The sequence below is a fragment of the Danio rerio genome, chromosome 9 (assembly GCF_052040795.2).
Source record: "Danio rerio strain M-AB ecotype USA chromosome 9, GRCz13ab, whole genome shotgun sequence".
NCBI lineage: Eukaryota > Metazoa > Chordata > Actinopteri > Cypriniformes > Danionidae > Danio > Danio rerio.
This window is the reverse complement of record NC_141029.1, coordinates 34,455,001-34,481,284: the sequence shown is the minus strand read 5'-3', so window position 1 is coordinate 34,481,284 and position 26,284 is coordinate 34,455,001. Positions and strand designations below refer to the sequence as shown.

The 26,284-nt window shown below is 33.6% G+C and overlaps 1 protein-coding gene across 5 annotated transcripts in view; it reads left to right on the top strand.

Annotated features, from left to right (window-relative positions):
• Nucleotides 1-26,284, top strand: part of satb2 (SATB homeobox 2) — an 81,215-nt gene that overhangs the window by 26,111 nt on the left and 28,820 nt on the right. For 4 of the 5 annotated variants that reach the window (XM_087266776.1, XM_087266779.1, XM_087266778.1 and 1 more), the window contains 2 exons: nucleotides 6,818-7,033; nucleotides 15,643-15,825. In XM_087266776.1, coding sequence (XP_087122902.1) covers nucleotides 6,818-7,033; nucleotides 15,643-15,825 — 399 coding nt within the window. Of the gene's footprint in view, nucleotides 1-6,817; nucleotides 7,034-15,642; nucleotides 15,826-26,284 lie in introns of those variants that run through there. The other variant, NM_001128532.1, reaches the window with a different exon arrangement.

The window sequence follows — 26,284 nt, the reverse complement described above, 5'->3', positions numbered from 1 at the left end:
TTTTAAAATAGTCAAATACAGTATTGTATTATTGCATTATAATATGTCATTTATATCATATAATCTGTCATTATTTAATTTGCTAATTGAATTGAATTGAATTGAATTCTTCCGCCACAACTTAAAGTTCCTCCTGACGGCTTAAATCTGCGGATGATGTGTGCATTGATTTAAGTGCAGAGTAAACAGGTGTTTGTGTGGTAGCTGTTCTTAGGTTGTAGTCTACTTTAGGAGAATGGAAAGACTCTGGCTAAACTCTGGCACGCAAGTTAAAAAATATTAATTTGCCGCAAATTCGTCAAGACCTATAGGTGCAATTGGCACGTCATTCATTTGTTGCTTTTCCGCAACCACACAAAACTGGTATTGTTTTAATAATAATAATAATAATAATAATAATAATAATAATAATAATAATAATAATAATAATAACGAATTAAGTCATGTACATAGATTCATGCATAACTCCCGAAACCAAGACACTTTTATAACAGTCGAAAAAGTTCGGTATAGGCCTTGTATATATATATATATATATTCCTCTCCTATTGTTCTCACAATGCCTTTTAATAGATTGACTGATTGACTGAAAGTCAATCTGTGGATTGCTTCCATCAAATATTGGCTGCAATGATATTATGTAATGAAGATATTATTAATTCAATTCATTTTTCAATATGAGTAAGTTGTCACTACATGAAACCTATACATTAAGCAAATGAAATTTTGAAGCAGCAGAAATAAACAATAAAAAAATATAAATTTTTAAGTTGGGCTTATAAATACTGTAGCTATTCAATAAACTTAAAATAAAAAAAAACTTTATCCATTAATAATAGTGTTGTAGTTTCATTTCAGACGAAATTAGCTTCATTTATGTTCTTGGATCTTTCTTGAATTTGCAAGAATGTATTTATGTTTTTATCAAAAGCGTTTTAATTTTTTTTTTTAAGTATTTGACAAAATAAACATAAAAAATAGCTACAGACCTCATTTGTCTCATATACATATAAATAATCTCTGCATACTTAAATCCATACTGACTCCGTGTGTGTGTGTGTGTGTGTATGTTTGTGTGTGTATGTGTTCATATGTGTTTTATAGCCCTACTCAGTGTAGTCTACCATGTGTGATTTTTGTGAGTCAATGTGTGGTCCCTGGAAGTGTCAGAGCAGTGAGCCTGCTCTGTGGTTTGTGTGTGTTGAGTGTTTGTGTACACTTGTGTTTGTCCGCCTTTGTCTATGTGCGAGTCAAGAAAGCAAGAGATTTAGGGAGAACATAATAAACTGCTGCTCACTCTTTATCTTTTACTGTCTAAGATGTTTATTACTGAACTAAACTTGGTCCCCAGAAGGTCTGTCGCACCGTCTCTTCATATCTAAATGGACACTTTTTTTCATACAAGTCACATTTGCCAACTCAGCCACACCGTAATTTGTTTCTTTTCTTTTTTGCAATTGGATTCAGTTGTATATTATGGACACTTATTCGCTTCTTGCCTAAATTGTCTCTCATATATTTGCATTGAAAATAACCTAAAATTATAATTCGAGTGGTTTTACTCAAAATACTATTTGATATTTCTGAATCAATTGATATAAAACTTAATTTTATGGGTTAAATTATGTTCAAATTTGCTTTATTAATTTACATTTTTCTTTATATCTATGTCCAAGGAAGTCCTGTATTGAGCTTGTGGTACTATGTATATTTCCAGTGTAATCATCGGTCTTGGTTACAGTTTGATCTGCCATCAAATTCATGGGTGATAAGCTGCTATCTATCTGTTCTTCCCTTCCCAACGCACACACCTGTGAGACACCGAGGGGCCTTCAATACGAATCCCTCAACCATCTTCAGCTGCTTTATCTGTACCCTGACTGAGCCGATGCTTTAATAACCCTGCAATAAATGAGTATCACAGCCCTATTCCCTGGTCAATAAGGTTAACGCCTTAGCATGTTGTCAACACAAAGATACCACCAAGTTCTTTAACAACGCAGCTTTATCTCATCGTTCATTTGCATGCACGTCTCTATTAGTTGTTATTAACTGTTATCGGGTAAAGGGCTTTTATTACTCTGAGCTGGAAAACGAGCAAAAAATTAGACAATCTTTTTCATTCCTTGTTCTATTCATTTTCCAATCTTTTGCCTTTTTTCCCTTTTCTTTAGTCTCTCTCGATATTCGCTCTTTCCCTGCATGTGTGTGTGTAGGGACTGACAGTGTGAGTATAGTCAGATCAGTAGTGTGTCGTTTACTGCCCTCAGTTTCCTGTGTGTGGTACAGCTGGCAAAGGCCACACTCAGTGCCAAAGAAAAGAGTACAATTGGGAACGTTAGTGAAGGAAAGTGCTGAAAATGTAGATCGTATGCTTAAGAAAGGGTCTCTGCAGTGTGGTCGCCATAGTTTGGAAATTTGAGTCTCATGGGATCGGAGTTCTGTTCCACTCCCTCGTCTGGCTTCTCTCATCTACTCCTAAACATAACAGTCATTAGTTATGTTTGTAATGTGTGGCTGCAAGCATTACAAATAAAAACCAAACCGTGTATCTGGTTGTGAATACCTGTTGGTGTAGCATTGCAATGTAGGTGCTGTGCATCTTTCACTTGCATGGTGTGAGTCATTTATCAGGAAGGCTGCTTAGCATGTATGTTTTTTATCATCATGCAAAGTTGCATATTGGCAATAGCATAAGTAGTGTATTCTCTTCAAGATTTTGCAGTTCTGCTATTATTTACCCATTATTACTGTATGTAATATTTTTATTTAAATTAAGATTATGATTTAATTGTTTTATTGTATATGTATAACATATATATAAAGTGTTGGGGAAAGTAACTTTTGAAATTAATGCATTAAAATATTGACGTACTCCCCCCCCAAAAAAACTAGTCGTGTTGCTTAGTTACTTTTTGTAGTACTGCAAGTAATACTTTTTATAACCTGGCTGAGGCTTGATCCCATTCAGAACTTGTCTTTTTTCTTTTCTATTTTATTAGAGAAGTTCTGCAATTTAACAACGCACTATAAAACCTAAACCTTAATTTACCTTTCAAAAACACATCAAAATATTACAATTATGTTATCTGAGAACTCCATAGCTATACATGCTGCATATACAGATTATTAAAAGTTTATTATTCTTTACTACTTTTGTACTTTTTATCTTAAGTAAAATCACTGTACATTGAAACGATGCTCTTTCCTGCGAAATAATGAACACATTCTCTCATTTACTGCGTGAATCATTGAGACTACTTTAATTTTAATTCAGCAATTTATTTTTTAAAAGCAAATTAATTGCACTAAGAAGTAACCCAAATATTATTACTTATTTTTTTTTAAAGTAATGCGTTACTTTACTCATTACTTAGAAAAGTAATTTTATGGACCCTTTTCACATTTTTTTCTTTTTTAAATATTTCCCAAATTATGTTTACCATAGAAAGGAAATTTTTACAATATATCTGATAATATTTTTTCTTCTGAATAAAGTCTTTACATTTTTTTAAAAGCCATTTTAAGGTAAAAATTATTAGCCCCTTTAAGCTATATATTTTTTCTCGATAGTCGACAGAACAAACCATCGTTATACAATAACTTGCCTAATTACCCTAACCTGCCTAGATAACCTAAATAACACAATTAAGCCTTAAAATGTCACTTGAAGCTGTATAGAAGTGTCTTGAAAAATATCTAGTCAAATATTATTTACTGTCATCATAGCAAAGATAAAATAAATCAGTTATTAGAAATGAGTTATTAAAACTATTATGCTTAGAAATGTGTTGAAAACATCTTCTTTCCGTTAAACAGAAATTAGGCAAAAAATAAAATAAAATAAACAGCTAATAATTCAGGGGGTTTAATAATTCTGACTTCAACTGTACATGTATGTGTTTGTGAAAAAAATACATAACAGACTTAAAGTGATAGTTCACCAAAAAAACTGAATTTTCTGTCATTATTTACTAACCCTTTACATTTTTAGAAAGCTAGAAACATGTTACTATTGACTTCCATAGTATTTGTTTTTCTGACTATGGTAGTCAGTGGTTACAGGTTTTTTTAATCATTCTTCAAAATGTCTTGGTGTTTAAGAAAATAAAGTAACTGATTCAGTTTTGAAATCACTCGAGGGTGAGTTTCTAGTGAGTAAATATAAGGTGTGATATTTATGTGACAATTTTTGTGTGAACTTGATTATATTTTTGTGAACCGTCTCTTTAAGAATTTTAAATAATTTCTCTGATGACTGAAAAGGATATTTCAGTGGCAGAGTTTATTTATTAGCAATTCCTCCAGTTCATGCTTCATAATCTTCCAATGGTCCATTTCAATTTACACACAAAATGAAAAGTAATTTCATTCCAGTCTTATGCTAAAATAGAGAAAAAGAAAAACACTCTGTATTGATAAAGCCCCTCACTATTAGTTCAGCAAAGTCTGGATTAGATCTAGTAATGAATTGTCTCTTTTTACCTTGAGTTCATGAATTCCAAAACTTTAAATCACACTAGTTTAATGTGAAAGTATACAAAATAGTGTTAGGCTTGAATTGATCTATGACAGCAGCTGTGTATTAACCAGAATAAACTTTTTATAGCGCCATCACTGCAAATCTCCATACGCAAGTGACAAACAGACACACTGGAGCTCTCTTTATCTACCCATCAAATATTTGGTGCTTAGCTGGAGATAGCGAGAAAGAAAAAGATTGGTATAGAGATTGGAAAAGAGATTCAGACAGGCTCTTGATTGGGATCAGAAGACTCATTAAAATCAGACAGGTTTGGACCTGTGAAGCCCAGTGAGGGAAGGAGCAAAGACAAGCCATCAATGCCAGATGAATAAGACCTGATAAACATGCATTTGTAGGCAAACATATATAACATCCATAGTGTCACCGATTGTCAATGCATCAAAGACAATGGACATTGTGTCCGTTTGTGGTTTTATCCTCGCAAGCATCTGAAACATCTCAAGACACTTTTGCTGAAGAGATTTTATTTTACCCCTGGGACTGCAAGTTTAATGGGCAGACCCACATCGCAGACGAGCTGTTAATTAAAAGCAGATCAGTTCGCCTCATAGAGTTCACAGTGATCTTACACATATAGCGGTGGGTTGAATCTGTTATATTTTAAGACCTTATCCGTTATTGTTACTGAGTTGCAGTGTTTTAAAACTTAGTGCCAGGTAAAAAAAATCCCATGACAGAAATGAGAAGTAATGGCCTCAGAGAATGTCAGTTTTAATTGGAAAGCTGTGTTTAATGGGCGCTATTAATTTTGTATATGTATGCGAGTGTTTTCATAAGCATGCATGTCCATTGTTGTAGTGTATTGTTCACACTTGAGCTCTATTAAACTGCCTCAAAGGCTCTGTAAATCTCTTTCTTGTGTGTGTATGTGTGTATGTGTGTACAGTGTGGACCATCGGTTCTTGTTCCCTCAGCCTAACACATTTCTTTCCATTCAAATGCTCTTAAAGTGTTTTTTCTCCCTCCCACCCGCTTATTAAACTTTTGAAAAGAATTCAGACACTTGATTTCTGGACCCGCATTAGCTTTTTAATCACGCAGAGGCTAATGTTTTTAATTTATTATTCATTTTGAGAATTTAGATCCAGCTTGTAATTCTCTTTGGACTTTTTTATGTTCCATGATGATGTTTTTCACGTCAAAGCCAGAAAAATGATGGATATTTTCTGCATAACCACTGTGAGGAAAATAGCAGAGAGAATGAATTGAATTGAAAATATTGAATCTATCTATCTATCTATTTATCTATCTATCTATCTATCTATCTATCTATCTATCTATCTATCTGTCTGTCTGTCTGTCTGTCTGTCTGTCTGTCTGTCTGTCTGTCTGTCTGTCTGTCTGTCTGTCTGTCTGTCTGTCTGTCTGTCTAACCGTCTATCCATCCATCCATCCATCCATCCATCCAACTAACCCTCTGCATTTAGGAAGTGATATGCAAATCAAAGCGCTCCAGTTGAGAGTATGTTCCAAAGTCTTTAACGTTTGGCTTGGACTCAATGCTCAGTCTGGCACTGACTCTGATGGACATTACCAATATTAAAGGTTTGGCTTGCAAACAAAGACCTCTTGACAGTATCCCAGTGGAGCTCCCAGTCGCTCAGATGAATGTGTTCAGACATCCATGTGCTTAAAAAAAACACACTCATGCATTCAATTTATAACTCAATTGATAAACATATTTCAAGCATCTTTGCTTTCAACATTTTTTATAGAAGTTTAGCATTCTGGCAACACATTCGCTTATAAGTGTTCATCTCCATCAGTTTACATTCCCATAGACGCTGGAGCAGAACGAGACGCTGGATCTCTGCTGAACTGTTTGCTGATTGTGTTGATAAGATGGCAGCGTCTTAAACATTTCACTGTATTTTAGGACAGAGTTTGATGTCCATGTATTGTTGTCTGTGTCTTTGTGTGTAAAGATTAGTAATAGCACTGTAAAAATATGTCTATGTATTTTATTACATTTATTTAAAAAAAAAATTCATGGTTTTACTTTTAATTAAGAATAATAACCCTGATTTGTGGAGTACTTTCTAGCATTATTTCATGCAGTAGTTTTAATTTACATTTTGCTTAATTTAGGCTGCTCAGAATTGATTGACTGATTTAATTGAATGGGTTTTATTTTTGATTGACTGATTTGATTGATCAAGTGATTTTTTTTATTTTAATTAATTATTTTTATTATTGCACATTTGATTTATGATGTACAATTGTTGCATTGATATTGGCTGTGTTTTCATAAGCTTTTTCACTCTTTTTCAGGTCCTTATCCTCTGGCTGGTGTTCCCCCTGTAGTGTGGAGGGGGATGGAGCGTGGTGGAGGAGAGAGTCCTCGACTGCGGGACAGTCCCGAGCGACGTGGGAGCAGCAGCCCTGATATCGGCTGCCCTCCACAAAAGCTGGGCCGTCTAGAGCTCAACGGCAGCCCCACTGGTCACCGCAGTCGTCACAACGGGGCCCCACAAAGACCTCTTAGCGGTAAGACAATCAAAAACAATCCTACTGTACAGATTATACAGCATCTTGTACATCATCTGAAACATGCTGCAACTTTCATTTCAAAGCAAAATACATAATTGCACAAAGCATGTACACATTGTTGATCAAGGGAGACACTATGAGTATTTGTGGCACATTCCCTACACGTCATTAGAATAAATTCATATACTCTAGGCTTGACGTTTAGGATTGTTTATAATAATTTGCATTCTGAGATTTTTAGCATTACATTTGAAGGATCTGTTGTGGAGTGAGTAACTAATAAATAGAAAGTGCATGTAGCTGTGTTTCTAGTCAAATCATTGCAACAGCAAGAAATAGTTAGGATGAAAGTCAAAATATGCTTGCTTTAAAGTTATTCATGGACATAGATGGATCTATTATCATTGTTAATTACGCTATTTTGCTTCAGAGGTAATTAAAACTTTATGTAATTTTGGTTCTCTTGTAAATTGTACACCTATGAATCCCATACATTAGTAGAAAACAATAAAATGGGTTCAAAGAATTTAATTTCACATAAAAACACCACTGTATATTTTTAAAACAGTTGCTTGTTTTTAATTAATTAATTAATTAATTAATTAATTAATTTATTTATTTATTTATTTGTTTGTTTGTTTGTTTGTTTGTTTTAATAAATGATGTGGTACATTCCTACCATGTCGTTAGATTTGGTTTTACTTTGAATATATTTTCATGTACTTTAGGCTTGATGTTTATAATTGTTTATGATAATTTGCATTCTGCAAAATGTATCATTACATTTAAAGGATTTGTTGTAGAGTGAGGGGAAATTACAGTTTTTCTCAGTGGCTTTTGGTGCACTATTTCCATTTACACAACAGTTAATGCATTTCTCAAAACAATTAGTACAAACTGCAAAAACTACTTGATAACCTGCAAAATCATGTCACTTGCTCAAAATGTATAGCTCATTCCTCAAAAGCAAGTTTTCATGTCAATAATAGTGTTAGTGTCATCAAGATGAAAAGTCCTGACACCATTGTTTATGAACAAGATAGTCGAATGGCTTTGTCATGTTTTCATTATGACAGTTTACTTTGTACATTTTTTTTCCAAAACAATAACGTCAGATTTTGGTGACACTTCCTGAAAATGCTCGAGACAGCACTATTTACTATTTGCACAGCCATTTGAAAACTACAGTAAAGTTAGAGATCACTGCATTTAGTGAGGTATCTGAGTACAAGACTTTGAACATGTATGTTTCACATTTTTACTGCATTTGCTCTTTGCAATTCATATTTATTCACAGCATTGTGCAAAAGAATAAATACACCTTTATTTACAACAAACATACACTTAATTTGGGTAGATCTGTGCACTACTGTAAACAATATTGCAGTACATATTGGAACTGAACCTACAACATACACAAGTCTGTAAATCATTTATGAAATTGTTCAATTTAGAAGACATTTTCAGAGAAAAAAGGTTAAAACTTTTATAAAATTTGACAACTAGTTCAACCTTTTTGTATTTAAGGACTCAAGTTATGAAATGAGGACTATTAGTTTTATATGGAATGACTATTCAGCATTCACAAGTTTAGTTCATTTTGACTGACATGACATAAGCAAATGATAATGTTATAAAACAGCAGAGAGTTGTATGAAAGCAATTGATGCATGTCCAAAAGCATTTGCAATTTGTTGGAAGGAATGAGAAACTGCTACTGTGATGTGCTCAAATGACTTAATTGTTTTGAGAAATGCATGAACTGTTGTGCAAATGTAAATAGTGTTGTGAGAAATGCACCAAAGCGGCGGAGAAAAACTGTAATTACATTTGTTGTGTTTGCTAACATTTTTTAGCCCATTGGTAGCACATTTACATCATTTCTGAATGAAATTTGACATGTATACCAAATGCGATTTTTTTGTGTTTTTTTCTTCTCAACTAAACAGTTTTGACTCTGTGCAACTTATAGTCATGCGCAACAGAAAATACATAATTCAAACCTTTTTAACTTTTATTAATGGTAAGCTGGCGAAATGTATACATTTGACAGAAGCTTTTATCCAAAGCATCTTATATGGCATTTATATGACATACACATCTTAGCAGTTTTTGCCTTGTCTGAGGATCAAACCCACAGCCTTAGCATTGGCGCCATGAGCTGTAGTAAATAATTGTAATAATAGCAGGCAAATTTCACACTCGTGTCTCCCACATTAGCACTACTTCAACAATTATAATGCTTTTTAATTCATGAGAGTATTCGTTATAAAATAAAAAATGAGCACAATTTAGCCTGCTTCTCAATTTTAAAAGAGCCATCTACAGAGCGTGATGCAGATCGGTTAGATCCCATACACCGCTGTAGATCAGCTCCCAGGAGCTACTATAGTATCAGTGAATTAAGTAGTGCTGTATAAACCTGATTTATTCCCCTTGGTCAGTTATTGACTGCTGTAACATTTGTGTGTGTCTGAAAGAGGGTCATATTGATTACAGTGATGCTAACGAATTGCCACCTACTGTACATTGATGTGGCACAGCTGTGATTATTGATTGGCTTTTAAATATGTTTTTGCGCACAGGAAGTTGGCACATATGGTGGAAAAGAACTTTTTTATTCCAGCATCAATATTTTACAAAAAAGTCAAACATGATAAGCATTTTAATTTCAAAGAAAAGGCAAAGTTATTAGGACCACATTATCAACAAATATTTATTTGTTTCTGCTTTTTATTATTTGAAAAAGCATCGCAAAAACCTGTCTGCTAAATTGTCTTGTATAAATAAAATTGTTATAAAATTGATATTATAAAACAGGGGTTACCAACCCAGTTCCTGGAGAGCTTCCTTCTTGCAGATTTCAGTCCCAACCCTGATCAAACACACCTGAACCAATTAATAGTACCTAAAGCAGCACTTGATAATTACAAACAGGTGTGTTTGGTCAGGGTTGCAACTGAAATGTGCCGGAAGGTAGCTCTCTAGGAACAGGGTTGGTGACCCCTGTTATAAAATATGTAAATTGTATATTACATACAGTATGTATGTATATATATATATGTATATATATATATATATATATATATATATATATATATATATATATATATATATATATATATATATATATGTATATATATATATATATATATATATATATATATATATATATATATATATATATATATATATATATATATATATATATATACAGTTGAAGTCAGATTTATTAGAATTATAAGCACGCCTTCTTAGCACCATGTTTTTTTCACCAATTTCTGTTTGATGGAGAGAAGATTTTTTCAACACATTTCTAAACATAATAGTTTTAGTAACCCATTTCTTATAACTGATTTATTTTATCTTTGTCATGATGACAGTAAATAATATTTGACTAGATATTTTTCAAGACACTTTTGTACAATTTAAAGTAACATTTAAAGGCTTAACTAGGCTAATGTGGTTAACTAGGCAGGATAGGACAATTAGGCAAGTTATTGTGTAATGATGGTTTGTTCTGTAGGAAAATATATAGCTTAAAGGGGCTTATAATTTTTTACTTTAAAATGTTTCTTTTTATTTATTTAAAACTGCTTTTATTCTAGCCGAAATAAAACAAATAAGACTTTCTCCAGAAGAAAAAATATTATCAGACGTACTCTGAAAATTTCCTTGCTCTGCTAAACATAATTTGGGAAATATTTTAAAAAGAAAAATATTTCAAAGGGGATTTAATAATTCTGATTTCAATTGTATGCTTAGCACTGTGTATGTGTGTGTGTGCGTGCGTATATAGATCTTTTTTAATTATATTATTATAAAGATAAATATTTTAAAATATGATTGTAAGTATTAGTAATTGTAGAATATTAATAAATTATACATTTTTTAAATTAAATACATTTTATTCAGCAAAGACTGTTGCAAAAGAACAATGTTCCTTAAGTAATAGTTTTGTACCTTTGTAAAAGTTGTACCTCATATGATACAGAAAGACCTCTTATAATACTGTTCTGTGCCTTGAACTAAAATTATGGTACACAATTGCTCTCATATAAAAGGTACAAAAGTGTTGATCAACTCCTTCTTTATTACAATATCTGTGAAAATAAATATTACTAGAAAGGCAAAGTGATTTTATAAATAATTTCCATATTACATCAAGAATCACTATTTAAAAGCATATGTTTGAACACACTTATAAACATTCATTTTTAGATTCTATAATACAAAACAACTGGAAAAACTTAAAACTATACAGTAGGTATTGTAAACTAAACATTTAAGGCATTTTAAGTAAATGTTTTTGACACTGTTGAGGTACAAAGTATCTTGTCAATGTGGTGGTACCTTTATGCATCAGATTTGTACTTTGATGAAGGTACAAGATTGTATCTGCAGGTTTTCAAAACCAAAGGTACATTTTGGTTTCTGATGGTACAAATCATGTCCTTAAAGGTACAAACTGCAATGGTACAAATGTGTTTCTTTGTTTTAAAGTACAATTTTGTCTCATAAAAAGGTGCTTCCCCAGTGACAAGGGTTTGTACCTTCTTTGGTACAACATTGTACCATTCTGCAGGATACTGATGTTACTGCTTTATATGTCGCAGAAAGTTTGTAAAAATAAAAGTGTTGCCAGATTTTTGAACTCTAATTTACATGACTATCCCAGAAAGCACAGTTTGAAAATACTAAAATATCAATTAAAGTCACTTTGTTCAATTTTCTACATCAAATGTTAGGTCTAAAAGTTAGGAAATATTAAGGTTTCACTATATAATTTAATAGAATAAGTATAAACAAAAATACAAAAATTTAAATAAAACACCCAAGCTACAGACAATTTGCCAAAATAAACACTCAGATTTTTTTATAGTCAAGTTAAAGACCTACATAAAGTTATGTGTGAAGTTCTAATAATAAAGCAGTCACCAACTTTCCCTTCGGAAATCAGTTTGTGTTCAACAACACACAACTTGAAGTGTTATATTATATCGTCACTCACACTATATGATCTCTAATGTTATGCACTGAACCAAAATGTCATCAGGGTCAAGCTGTAATTCACCTTGACAGCTAGCACTGTGTGTAGCCAATCATATCAGACATAGATTAGATATTTTTTAAGGGCCAAGACCTTAACAATGCATACTGTGTGTTTGTTCATGATCGTATGAGTATCATTTACACCTCTGAAGCCAATTGGATTTGACTGAATATCTATGTCAATAAACTCTTTTACTGAGAATTGTCTGGAACAGGTAGAGTGGGAAAGTAGCCGGGCTCTCGTTTTACTAATCAGTATTTCTTTTTTTCAGTTGTCCAGCTAAAGTATATCACAACGAATTTACTTGTGAAGACATTTGTACTGATTTTAGAAAATGTAATTAAACTTGAATTAAAACGTCATGCAAATATGTACAGGTATAGTTTCTGCACTGCTAGCGTCACCTAGAGGACTAACAAAACTTCATGCACATTTAAATTGAATCATTTATCAAACAATTTCATCTAAAATACTTTATAAATGATCAGAACAGTAGTAGCATTTTAACCAGCAAAAGACATAATAATAATAATAATAATCTTAAAAATAATAATATTCATAATATTAATAATAAAAAAATAGTAAATTTTGCAAAGTTTGTGTTATTTAGGTGTGCAGCTTGATACTAAAAACCTGCATCCAGAAAGAAGGAGCTGAAACTCTGAATGTAGGTGATGAGCAGCATCACTTAAAACTGAAATTGTAATTCTCTTTAGCTGCCTGGTGTACACAGTCTTCAGATTGGCTAGTGACACCCCATTTATCATCATTATTATTATTATTATCATCATTATTATTATTATTATTATTATTATTATTATTATTATTATTATTATTATTATTATTATTATTATTATTATTATCTGGAGCTCAACAGTAGCCCCACATTATCTAATTTCATGCTATTTTACATTTTGCAATTGTATGTCTCAAACTAATTATACATAAACTTTGTAGGGAATGAACAATAATCTGGGTAATATTGATATAAGTAATAAAAAAAAATACCCATCCAGAAAGATTTAATACAAATGTTCTGAAGGTAGAATAAAAAATAAAAAAATAATACTAATATGCATTCAAGATTTATTTTATGAAGTTTATTATTATTATTATTATTATTATTATTATTATTATTATTATTATTGTTCTTGTTGTTGTTGTTATTTTTGTGGTTGTTGTTATCTGAAGCTCAACACCAGCCCCATGTAATCTAATTACATGCTATTTTACATTTGCAATTGAATATCTCAAGCTAATTATATATCAATTTTGTAGGCAATGAACAATAAACTGGGTTATATTGATAGACATAATAAAAAAATACCCATCCAGATAGTTTTTAATACAAAGTTTTGAAGGAAAGATCCGCTGTGTAAAACATGCTGAATAAGTTGGCGGTTCATTCCGCTGTGGCGACCCCAGATTAATAATAGGGCTAAGCTGAAAAGAAAATGAATGAATGAATGTTTATAATGTATTATTATTATTATTATTATTATTATTATTATTATTATTATTATCTAACAGTTTTGCTTCTCAATTGAATTTGAGTATATTTCTTTCTGCCAAACAACAAACATGCTCATTTCAAATGTTTAGTAAACACTACATCTGCATTTCCACTTTAATTATTGTAATTTTATTAAACATCACACTTTTATATACTGTACTATAAAGTAGTATTTCATTATTATGGTAACAGTTTATCCTACAACTAGCATAAATAATACAAATAAATGACATGCATACATTCAGTATTCATGTGCAAGTCTAGAATATGGGGTTGATGCATATTACAACACAAAATTAAACAGACACAAACTGATACAGGGCAATTAAACACTCACACACACTAAAATGATGTAGACAGAGACTTGCTATTATCTTACGTTGAAACCTTGCTCAAACAGAGTACAGGGATGAGCCCATGGGAGCAAGTCAAGGAGAGAGAGAGAGGGAGAGGGACTGCTGGGAGCTGCTGTGTGTTGACAGTTATATTTCCCTGTTGGGGGAAATTCACTTACTTGAATTGGCACTGGCCCCTGGCCTGTAATTCACTCCATAAGAGCATTCTGAAATGGAAGCCAGGGTGATTAATGGAAAGGAAATAGAAATATAGGAATTGACTGATTAAACCAAGGGGCTCTGGGAGCACCGCGCAAATGTATATGTATTTGTATGGCCGTGTGTGCGTGTGTGTGCGTGTATAAATTAGGAGAGGGAGTTTTGTACTACTCCACTTTTATTAGTACAACTGGGATTTTGCCTAATGCTTTCAGCCTATAATTTCAGTGGGGTATTAATTAATAGTCCAGAAGGCTTTTGAGCACTTCACGGAAATTGAAAAGGCCAGCACAGATACTGTGGGTTAAGTTAGGCCTGGATTAAAGGGATAGCTCACCCAAAAATGAAAAATCCCTCACTATTTACTCATACTCAAGCACTTCTAAACTTTAATGAAATTTCTGAATGTTAAACACAAAAGAAGATATTCTGAAGAATGTTGGAAAATAGTTCCCATCAAAATCCACCAATGGCTGCTTTTTCCAACATTCTTTAGTATATCTTCCTTTGTGTTCATAAAAACTAATATGACTTTTTGGGTGTACTATCCCTTTAACCACAGGAAGCTTGGGTGGGATGTGTGTGTGTGTGTTTTTTTCAGGCGTCATTAGGTATCTCGTACTATTTCTCAACAAACCGTGAATGACTATGCATCTCAACATCCCATTAAAACACGGGAACTCTGTACCCACTGAATCACTTGCCAACATATTTGACAGGTTAATCATAAACATTTTTAACTAAAATGTTAACAAAGTCAACACTACTAAAATAATGTGTTAAGTTACAGCGCAATGAGCCATAACCTCAAACACACTGAAGTCGAAAAAAGTTTGCATATCCGTTGCAGGCTTGTGCAACTAATTTTATTAAGTGACCCTGCCGTTAGCACGCAGGCCGTTGACTTGAGGAGATATCAGCTCAGCTGCCCTGACAAAGCTGAGGGAGGCATCATAAAAAATGATAATTTTAATGGAGTGTATTGGAGCTGGTTTGATGGCTGGTTTGATAAACAATCTGGACGGTTCGTCCATGTTGACTATTTGCATGGGCTGTGAAACCTGGGACAAACCATTGACCCTGGCCAGCTTATTCACATGCAAATGATGATCCTATTAATCATTAATGAGTTCTAATGAACAGGCTTTTCTGGTGAACAGCACGTGGCAGCTTATACAAATAATGCTACGCTTGATTTAGAAATCAGCTGTGAGAGAGATTTTTAGGTTTTTTTCTATAATTTTTGTACTGAATATATATTAATGGAGTGACTGGGGATATTTCATCAGGAGTAAGTCAATCTGCCCACTGGGAGTAAATGAACAAATCTAGGAAAGTAAAATTTACTTTTAGGTGAATTACATCAATGACTTTTTCTAAAATATTTGTGTATTGTGTACATACTGTATATCTTTTCCAGCAGATATTAATACATTTTTGGTCTTCTCTGTTAGCTAATGATTTCCATCTTCGTGCTCTCTTGCAGGTTTGATGATTCCTGTCTTCTGCGTGGTGGAGCAGATGGATGGAGGGATGATTTCCGATGGAGAGAGCCGAGAGGAACATGCTGAGTTTGTGCTGGTCAGGAAGGACATCCTCTTCACTCAACTGGTGGAGACTGCTCTCCTCGCCCTCGGCTACTCTCACAGTTCTGCAGCCCAGGCTCATGGTGAGTTCAACACTGCCCTCACATTTACTCACACCTGCATTTTCAGGTTAAAAAAACATGCAACTTCACATTACATTTACACCGTGATGATTCAGAAGTTTTATGAGGAACTTTTAAATTGTATTTTGATTTAATTTTAAATCTGTCTGCACATTCCTAAAGCAAAAAAAACATGATATAATATGGTTATAGTTGTATAAATGATTTAAAAATGATAATATTTAATAATGTCTTCATCTTCAATATTTAATAAATAATATAATCCTGCGATGTGACTATTGTGGATACACACATTGTGATATCGATGCTCAAACAATAAATTGTGCAGTCCTAATTAGAATGATTCATATTTTTTAGAACTAAATCTGTACTGTTACTGTTATAGTTATTGTGCTTGGTGTGAATGGGCCTTTAGACAGTATACAGAACACACTGCACACACAGTATGCAAAAAGCAATACAGTGGCACTCCATTCCCGTCCAGCTTGGAGCTAATGTAGAGGCAGCCTTTGCTAGAGGAGGGTTGTCTGTGGAGATGTTGACAGGAGGATATACTGTTTTGGGCTTATGTGTCTGAGAACACTGAGGAGGAAGGACATTTGTTCTACATAACCGAATCACAGACAGTCTGAAAATCTCATTAAACGAGAACAAAGGAAATAGCGAGGCAAAGAATGCGGTACTTTCACGTCACCGAAAGATGCGTGTGAACTGTATTTGTGTGTATGTGGTAACTTTGTGGGAATGCATATTTGTGTCTGCTCGAGGTCTTTGTACTCGCATAGTGTGCGTCCATTTGCTGTGTGTGTTTGTGTGTGTATAGGGAGAATGTTTATGAGAATGTGGGCCAAGGAAGCAATATAATGCTGCACTTTATTGTTGTACACATGATTGTCATCTCCCAGAAGATCCAGAGTTTACTTGTACTTTGTAAAATATGAAGACAATTTAAAACAGTCATTACTTCATGTTGATCCATGGTAACAAAAGACATCACAATTTACTTCATAGGTTCACCATTTGGCATTTGGCGGTTGTGTTCACAGGTCACTTTCTGTACTGTACATCTGGTCGGATTTGATGGAGGGATATTATAGTGAATAAAAATGTAAGCGATAGATGTAAAATAAAATAAGGTGCACTTATAAACTTTACTTTAGCTAGCTGCTAGTATCTTTAGTAACTTTTACTTTAGTAGTTATTTATAAGCTTTACTTTAGCTAGTTGCTTGTAAAATCTTTTTTATTTTATTTAAGTTACAAAAAGTCACCAAAACTAAAGTAAATTCTAAATAAAATAAATGTTATTATGCTTTTGAAATATATAATTAGACCTTACTACTCGATCAGTTTTATTTGATTTTTTTTTTTTTAAGTTTAAATATGACTTTTGTTGACATTTTTAGTAGTTTGAAACAGTTAATTACTGTATAAAATGTGAGTAATGAGCTGTCAGTTCTTGATTTGTTATTGCATAGATTTATATTAGGGGTGTCAAAATTAATTGTTTCTTTAGTGCCCTGTGATGCAGACGTGGACAATTCAGTATTTTATATGTGCTATGTCACGGAACATACAGAAAAAATACATATATGAATACTCTAAATAAATGTTAATGAAAACATTAAACATATTTATTTGATGCTGCAGCATTTTTGCAAGTGTTTTAAAAACTAATTTTGAAAAAAAAACTTTAAAAAAAACTTTAAGGCCACATTTAAAAGCCTGCATTTAAAAGATAATTTAAGTCAATAAAATGTTAGCTATATACAGTATGTTTTTGTAGTGATTTTAGTTTTTAAAATTAAATACTGCGTGGTTGTGTTTGTGTGTGACTGCAGCTTGTTATTCATCAAGAATAATGCAAAATGAGCATCCTTTCTTTTTTATAGTAACAAAAACAGAAAAAAAACATGAGTCACTCGTAGGTCAACAGCACGTCTTTAAATTCACCCTAAGCGCCCTTTAGCGATTCCTTTGAAGAGCCAAAAACAGGATGAATATGTTACCCACACAGCAACTCCTTAAGCCATTCGTGTAGCCTCCAAAAATACTGTTATGTGCTATAAAATTAAACAAGTATGCAAATTGATAGAAGCGGCATTACGATTGCAAAGGCAAAAACAAAACAAAAAAATAGTCCTGTCTGGCCCACACAATGGCGCCACATCTTTGAGGAAGTCCCAGACACCGAAACATGAGAGGTCACCTCTACACGGTCACAAAAAAATATCAAAAACACACAGAGGAGGACAGGACAGGACCATTTAGACTCAATATAGCCCACACACCATCACAGCCATCAGAAGAGGCCAAATACTAAAAGAAACATGAAACATACGCTCACACACACTAACAACATTGTCTCATTACGAAAAACTGCACTGACTTCAGTTTATTCCTAAAACGAGCGACAGAACGAGGGAGAGAGAACTCTCCTCTCAAATGAATACTTTTTGTTTTTAAAGCAAGCGTTTATGTTAAATGAATAATTTCTGGCCTAAATTATACATTTTTTCCTCTGCGGTTCACAACCAAAATTACACAGAGTCCCATCTATTTTCTCCCTGTTTGAATTGTGTCCTGCATAGCTCTCTCGTAGTGGTATATTTAAGCTCCTCTCCCAGCACCGCTGCCTTTCTTTAATTAGCCTGACCAGTAATTAACTGGGAGATATTGTTTATTTCAATTATAAGGGTCTGAGTACTTTTATAGAATCATATGGACAGACCTGTACTTTAAGGCTTCAGACAATTAACAGTGGTGACGGATTACAGCACGAGCGCATTGTTGTTCTGCCACGTTTGACATGCAGCCACTGCCGGTCGAACTAGGGCAGTTTGATCAAAATACGCACTGCTGCCTGATAAAAACAGAAAAGTCTCTTCACATTTTTTGAGCAATGACAGTTAACTCTTATTAAGTATTGTGAGGATGATGTAATGAATATTTGCCTTACTTTATGGGAGAGTCACCCAAAAATGTTCTGACATCATCTACCTTGTGTTGTTCCAAATCGGCATGCTCTTTTTCCATGGAGAATTTAGTAGCATAATCAAAGCAGATTGCAAAACAACAAAAAAGCAGCACTGAAGTAAACGCTGCATCTTAGTAAAACCTGAGGGTGAGTTAATAATTTCTTTGCTTTTGGGTGAACTATTCTGTAGCGTTTGAGTATTATGTGCATTTGAAAGATCTTAGTTCATTTTGATTTTTATGACTAAAGCAGGTAAGCTTTCCATCTGCTATATGACACACCAAACAGCCAATCAGAAGCAAGACCGTTTCAGCATTGTTGTTGCTAGGGGTCTTCACCTCTATATCTGACAGCCATGAATTCCCCACACAAACATTCACACTGTGGTAAAACCTTTTAAAAATAAGTTAAATTTATCCATATTTTTAATTCTTGCTTATAGAATCCATATGCTTATCACCTTGCTTAAATCAGTGCCAAACCTATATTATTATTGGTATATGATGTAATATTACTGCATATTATCACAATAAACTGTAATATTTAAAAAGTTCACAGATTCTGTCTGGCCTTGTAGATGTAGATATGTTTTTAGAAGCTTTGTGATTCACCAGAATTATGTCGCAAAAGGTCAGCTTTTCACACATTCATTTATTCATTCATTTTCGTCCTCTTATCCGGGGCCAGGTCGCAGGGGCAGCAGTCTTAGGAGAGAACCCCTGACTTCCCTCTCCCCAAAAACTTCCTCTAGAGGGTTTTCCAGACCAGCCGAGAGACATAGTCTCTCCAGCATGTTCTGGGTCTTCCCCGAGGCCTCCTCTCAGTCGGACATGCCTGGAACACATCCCTAGGTAGAGCGTCCAGGAGGCATCTGAAACACCTGAGCGACTGGCCTGAGCCACCTCACCTCAACTTCTCTCGATGTGGAGGAGCAGCGGCTCTACTCCGAGCTCTTCCCAGGTGACATAGCTCCTCACCCTATCTATAAGGGTGCGCCCTGCCACTCTGCGCAGAAAACTCGTTTCGGCCACTTGTATAACCATACTGTAGGTAAGAGTAGGAACATAAATTGACCGGTAAATCGAGAGCGTTACCTTTCCCCTCTGCTCCTTCTTTACCACAACAGATTAGTACATCGACCGCATTACTGCTGCCGCTGCACCAATCCACCTGTCAATCTCATGTTCTATTCTTCCCTCACTCATGAACACAACCCCAACATACTTGAACTCTTCCCCCTGGGGGAAGGACTTTTCTTCAACCTGGAGATGGCAAACCACCTTTTTACAGTGGAGCACTATGGCTTCGGACTTGGAGGTGCTGATTTTCATCCAGCAAGCTGCCCCAATGCATGCTGAAGGTTCATGTTTGTTAAAGCCAGCAGAACAACATGGGCTAGAGGGGGTCGCTGTTCACACAGTTGAAATAAAACACTTTAAAATGAATAGTTCACCCAAAAGTTTCAATTCTGACATATTTTTTTCTGTCTGTCAGTCATGCATTTATTTCTTCTTTTTAAAATAATTTAAAAACTTTTGTTGCACAGTTTGTCATATCTTTGAAATGACAACAGAATTGTTTTTACATTTTTGGGTGATTACTGTAAACTAGCCGAGTTTGTTCGAGAGAACATTTTCAGACTGTGTGTGAGGTTGAGTATGTGTGTGCGAGTGTGGATGGATGGATACACATAAGCTTTAGCCAAGCCACCAGCCGACCACATGAAAGCCCAGCACTGGGAGGAGGAATTTTAATGTGGCAATGGGAACAATGGTTTGTACTGGGGGAGGAAAATGACAAGGAACAGAGTCTTTCCAAGTTAAAAATGATTCATTAATGACATTACCACAGTCTCTGTATGATGCTAACTCATACTGTAAATAGGAATACATTTAACCGCCTTTTTATTGGAACAGAGCTCTTGGCTTTATTCAGACTGCTTGCAGTGAGCTGTCTGTTCAGCGCTGAACATGCGAATGGAGTAAACTCACTGACATTCCACCTACACCTAATTCAATTAATTCAAATATATTAAGAGCCTCTCAGTTCAGTTCTAATTGAAGCTACTGCTCAAAGTGGGAAGCATCTGAGGACTCAAGATGTTTGTGGTGAGCATATATTCAGCATTGCACAGTGAGACAAAACAGTGAAACGTTTCTCAAAATCAAAGCAAAAGCAGTAATGTAAACACAGTCTAGAAGAAGGAGGACAGATCTGAAGGGGGGTGTGGCACAATCACACAAATTGTCTTCATCTGTCTGAATTGCCTCTCAATTCTCTGTCTAGGGAATACATGTTACAAATACCTTAAAACAGAAAAAAAGAGTCCTGGAAATCAGTGAATAGAAGTTCACTGTAAATACTAGAGTCAGCATCAGGGTTGAGACCTTTTGATGTGGTTTTCAAAAGCCCTGATGTACCGGAGGGCACCCAAAATAATCTGAAATAAAGTAATATCTTTCAAGATTTGACACAATGTTTTCATTAAATATTGTATGCAATATTTCAATTCTCTCTAATAATACAATGCATCAAATAGCATGAATAAAAGTAGTGAACAGTAACCAGTCACAGTAATCCATACTATTTATTCTTGTCGAGTACTGTTTTTCGCCTGATTTCACAGTATTTAAATATTCTAAGCATTCGCTTGCACTTGACAGCAAAATAAATGTAAAAAAAAAACACTGATGGTGTACACTGAGGCTATTTTTGTCTTTTTATGTGCGTACCATTTAGTGTTTAAAGCATTTTTGCATGACAAAAACAGCATCTGTTAAAATGTTCACACTGTTCCTGAAACATACAAGAATGATAAAACTGCTCAATTATAATCTGCATGTATAGACTGTTCTTATATAAACATATTTAATTCTATTTAAAGGGATAGTTCACCCAAAAGTTTTAATTCTGCCATCATTTACTCACCCTTCATTCACCTATTTAAGTTCCTTTCTTCTGTTGAACACAAAAGAAGATATTTTGAAATGCTGGTAAATGGCACTCATTGAATTTCTTTTTTTCTACTATAGAAGTTGATGTGTCCCAGCATTTTTTCAAAATATCTTCTTTTCTTTTCAGCAGAAGAAAGACAATCTTAAAGGTTTGAAACCACATGAGGGGGAATAAATGATGAGGTAATTTTAGTTTTTGAATAAACCATTCCTTTAAGGACAAAAATTCTAAATATTTCCAAGTTTAAGTCATTATTCTTTGCCATTGTCCTTCAAAATGTAACACTATAATGACTGCACACTATGAATCATTTATTAAGCACTAGCAAATAGTTAATTTATCATTTGTTATGCATTACCTCTACATTAATAGACATTAGTAAGCAATTTATAACTACAGTTACAAATGCTGTGTTGGTGACTTAAGCACATATAATGTGTGTAATGATTGTATTGTCATACCTAGTTAATGATTAATTTTTCACTACTAAATTAAATATTGCATTATTTACAAACCAGTTATTTAGGAGATGTTGGTGATTTTTAAGATCATTTAGTGTAAGTAAATGATTAATAAATTATTCAAATTAACATTGAAATATCTTATTATTCAGGCACATAACAGTTACTCTGTATGTTAATAAATGCTTTATTATATTAAGTATATTATAATGCACTAACTTCATGCATTTCCATGACCTAATCTAAAGTGAGGACTATTTATGCTTTGTAAATTCTTTATAAATGACAATTGATGTGTTTACTTGTGCTGTCTTTTACTAATATTTAGATTTGTTTGATAATCAGAGACATTCATACCTGTAGCAAATTCAGACTTCAACCAGCAAGTTTTTTTATATACCAGAAATGACACAGGCCTCTCCCAAGAGATAATAAAACTATGTACTAGAGACATCATTGTAGAAAAACAAATATATATATACAGTTGAAGTCAGAATTATTTGCCTCAATTATATGTCTCAAATGATCTTTAACAGATTCAGGAAATTTTCACAGTATGAATAATTTTTTTTGTCTAATAGTTTTTTCTTCTTCTGGAGAAACACTTTTTTGTTTTTTGTTTTCGGCTAGACTAAAATAAGTTTTTTATTTTTTGAAAAACATTTTATGGTCAAAATCATTAGCCCCTTTTTTTATAATAGTCTACCGAACAAACTATCATTATACAAGAACTTGCCTTATTACCCTGACCTGCCTAGTTAACCTAATTAACCTAGTTAAGCCTTTAAATGTCACTTTAAGCCATTTAGAAGTGTCTTCTATATATATATCGATTGTATATATTGACATATAATTGTCATTTTACATTATAGTTAAGAACAAATTTAAAGTCATTAATTCATTTCTAACTCAATGAAGACTATTTTATTATCTAGCACCAAAGGCCTCACAAATCCATCCGCCTAGATTCTGACACTGATAAGCTCCTACACGAAGAGTAATCAGCCAATAGGGGAAGAAAACAGTGGAACGGGTCACACAGAATGTCTTGTTATCTCTAGTCAAAACACAAACACTGGACTAAAAGAAACATTGGAGGCCTTGCTAATTTGTAAAAGCAGTTTCTGTCCAAAACTAACTCGTTCAATCAGGCTTTAGTGGCAGCAGTGGCATAGAAATACAGTGTCTGGATGAAGGTAAGTGATCCATTGGCATGTCTGTGTGTGATTGAGCAGCTGGAGCTCTTCAGATGACACAAACAGCCTGAAGCACAAAAAAAAAAAAAAAAAATTTTACAAAGAGAGAGGAGAGCTGGGCAATGTCTGGGTCTCATTTAGTGGATAGTAATGTGATTAGCATTGTTTAGTTTTCACAGCTTCAGTCGGTCCCTCTTAAGACCATGGGAAATAGTTTTGTTTGAGAGTTTGTGTGTGGATGTGTTTTGTATCTATTCGTGGCACACTCTTATTGTTGTTGTTTTTAGTTTTTGGTCATGTTCATGTCCTGCAGTCGGATGTGTTGAATATATACATTTGCACAAGGGATGTGCGCTGGCTGCACATGCTCACGAGAAGTGCGTGTTGAAATGTGTTTACGGACGTGTGCAGTGTTTGGAAGATGGTTAATAATGCAATGAGCGCAGGGTCCAGTTTACATGTTCTGCGCATCTTGACAATGATTGCGACATCTGGAAATAAATAGAGCGGAGGGCATAATAGATTCAGCTAATTCATTTTTAATAGCACAGTGTGGTTCTTGGAAAAAAAAAATTACCACCCTCAGTAGATGCCACTGCCAGTGTTTATTCTGACCTTGATCTGCAAGCTTATTTAACTTGAGTATAATTTAAAGTGCCCCTATTGTGCACTTTCTAATATTACCTGTCATGCAGTAATACAACTGTTTGTGAATATGTAATGTCTGCAAAGTTTTAAACTACACAACAAATAATAATGATACATTTTTTTTTTTTAGAGATGAACCATCAGCAATACAGTTTTTCATTAGTTTTTTAACATCAGTTTTTCTTTAATTACCTGGAAAGCGCTAGGCTATGCCAGCATGTCTTTTGCACATTCACAAAGTCTCATATTATAATGATTGAAGCTTCAAGTTAAATCTGTAACTTACTGAGCTTTTTTTTTTTGTGAGAATTTGCAAGAACACAGAATTTAAAATGCGCTCAACACATATTTTGAGTAGTAACTAATGTAAATGCTTCTGTTTTATATTTATTTTTTTTTCATTAAAACAGAAAGGAGTGTGATTGGCTGTTATTCTCAGAACTTAGTCCTTAGTTCAAATCATGCTTCTACACTGTAAACCGTAATAAGTTAAGACTGCTCAAATGATTTGAGGAAAGTAATTTCCTCAGTTCGTTTTTAGTAATGGAAAATTGACAACTTAATTAAGTTGATCAAATGTGGTGTCTTCACTGTAAAACCCAACAGTCAACTTTATCAACTGAAACGAGTGTAGTTAACTCAAAATTGACTGAAAGTTTATTCTACTCATTTGAAAGGAGTTTGGAATTCAGTGTTGAAGGTAATGAGTCAATTAAATACCTCATTACTTCAACTTAAAGAGTAAGTTCACAGTACTCATATAGATTAGTTTTTTAACTCAAATGGTTTGTTACAATCAGTTTCCTCAAATGGTTTGAGTTACCTTAACTTTTGGGGTTTTACAATGTAATTACTGATAATTTAAATGTTTAAGTACAGATAAAAAATGGTTTATGGACTAAACTTAAAAAATTTTCAGCTTGTATATTCTTTACATACTCCCAGAGTCATTGATATTTAGCCGCACCATGTCGGTGTTTTATAACATCTAATTTTTACAAGGTGGGTGGTTAGCCCAATGCTTAACCCCCAACCTGTAGGACCAGGACATACACACATACACTATATGGACAAATTAGCTTACTAAATTCCCCAATCATCTTGCTGTGAGGCAACAGCGCTAGCCACTTTACCACTGTGTCACCCCTGCATGTATATCAATTGTAAAATTGTAAAAAATTTTAAAAAATGTATATAAACGTTTAAATATCTACTTACTAATTAACTTTTCTCTTTCGTCAGATGGGTTCAGGTAGTGCCTCTGTCCTGCTGCGCTTCAGTAAAATTCAGCATCACAAGCAAAATGATCACCTTGTGTCATATAATATCAACCAATCCGCACAGTTATCAAGTACGAATTCCAAGTGCATCCAATAATCTTAAACAGAGACATGGTAAATCGTTTAAAGAAATTAAAATGTTAAGTTCAGAGAACTTTAAATATTAATTACAAGTTGTTGTTTTTTGCTGCCTAATGAGGTAGTTAAACACACCTGTTTAAATTTTGATGTCAAAACTTGGTATTTTAAGTAATGTCAGATAATATTAGATCAATTCTTTAGTAACGACAACAGCGGGGTTTACAGTGTAGTGGAGGTTAAGGTTAATCAAATAGTTCTCAACCCATAAGAGAATATTAGATCCAAGCCAAGTCCAGCCCAACCTAATGTCGTTTATATTCAAACCTGTCTTGGAAAAGTTAAACTTTTGTGGGATAATGTGCTGTGTTAAAAAAAAAATTATTTCAAATTAAAATAGTCCCGAAACAATGCTTAAATGTGTAAAAACAAATTTAAACATATTTGTGTATGATTGTATTTATTTATTTTCATATTATTGTATTCATTAATTATTGTATATTAGTATTATTTATAAAATATTTATCAAAGGCAGCAACACCAAAGCTCCAAAAATACAAATTTATTAAATTAAAAAGGTTGACACAAAGTGTGTACTGTTTGAGCCCCTCGCCTCTTCATCAGACAGTCATTATTAGTATTGTTTATTAAAACATTACTTATTTCCCTCAACATTTAAGTAAATTATCAGTTAACCCCCAAAGTTTTATTTTGTCATCTACTTATTCACCCTCGTGCCGTTCCAAACCTTTTGTTTTCAGTGAAACTCAAATAAAGATTTATTCAAAACATGTGAATATTGTTATTTTGAACCACAAAGACTTTCAAGAAATAAATATAAGTGGATCAATAATGCAAACAAATT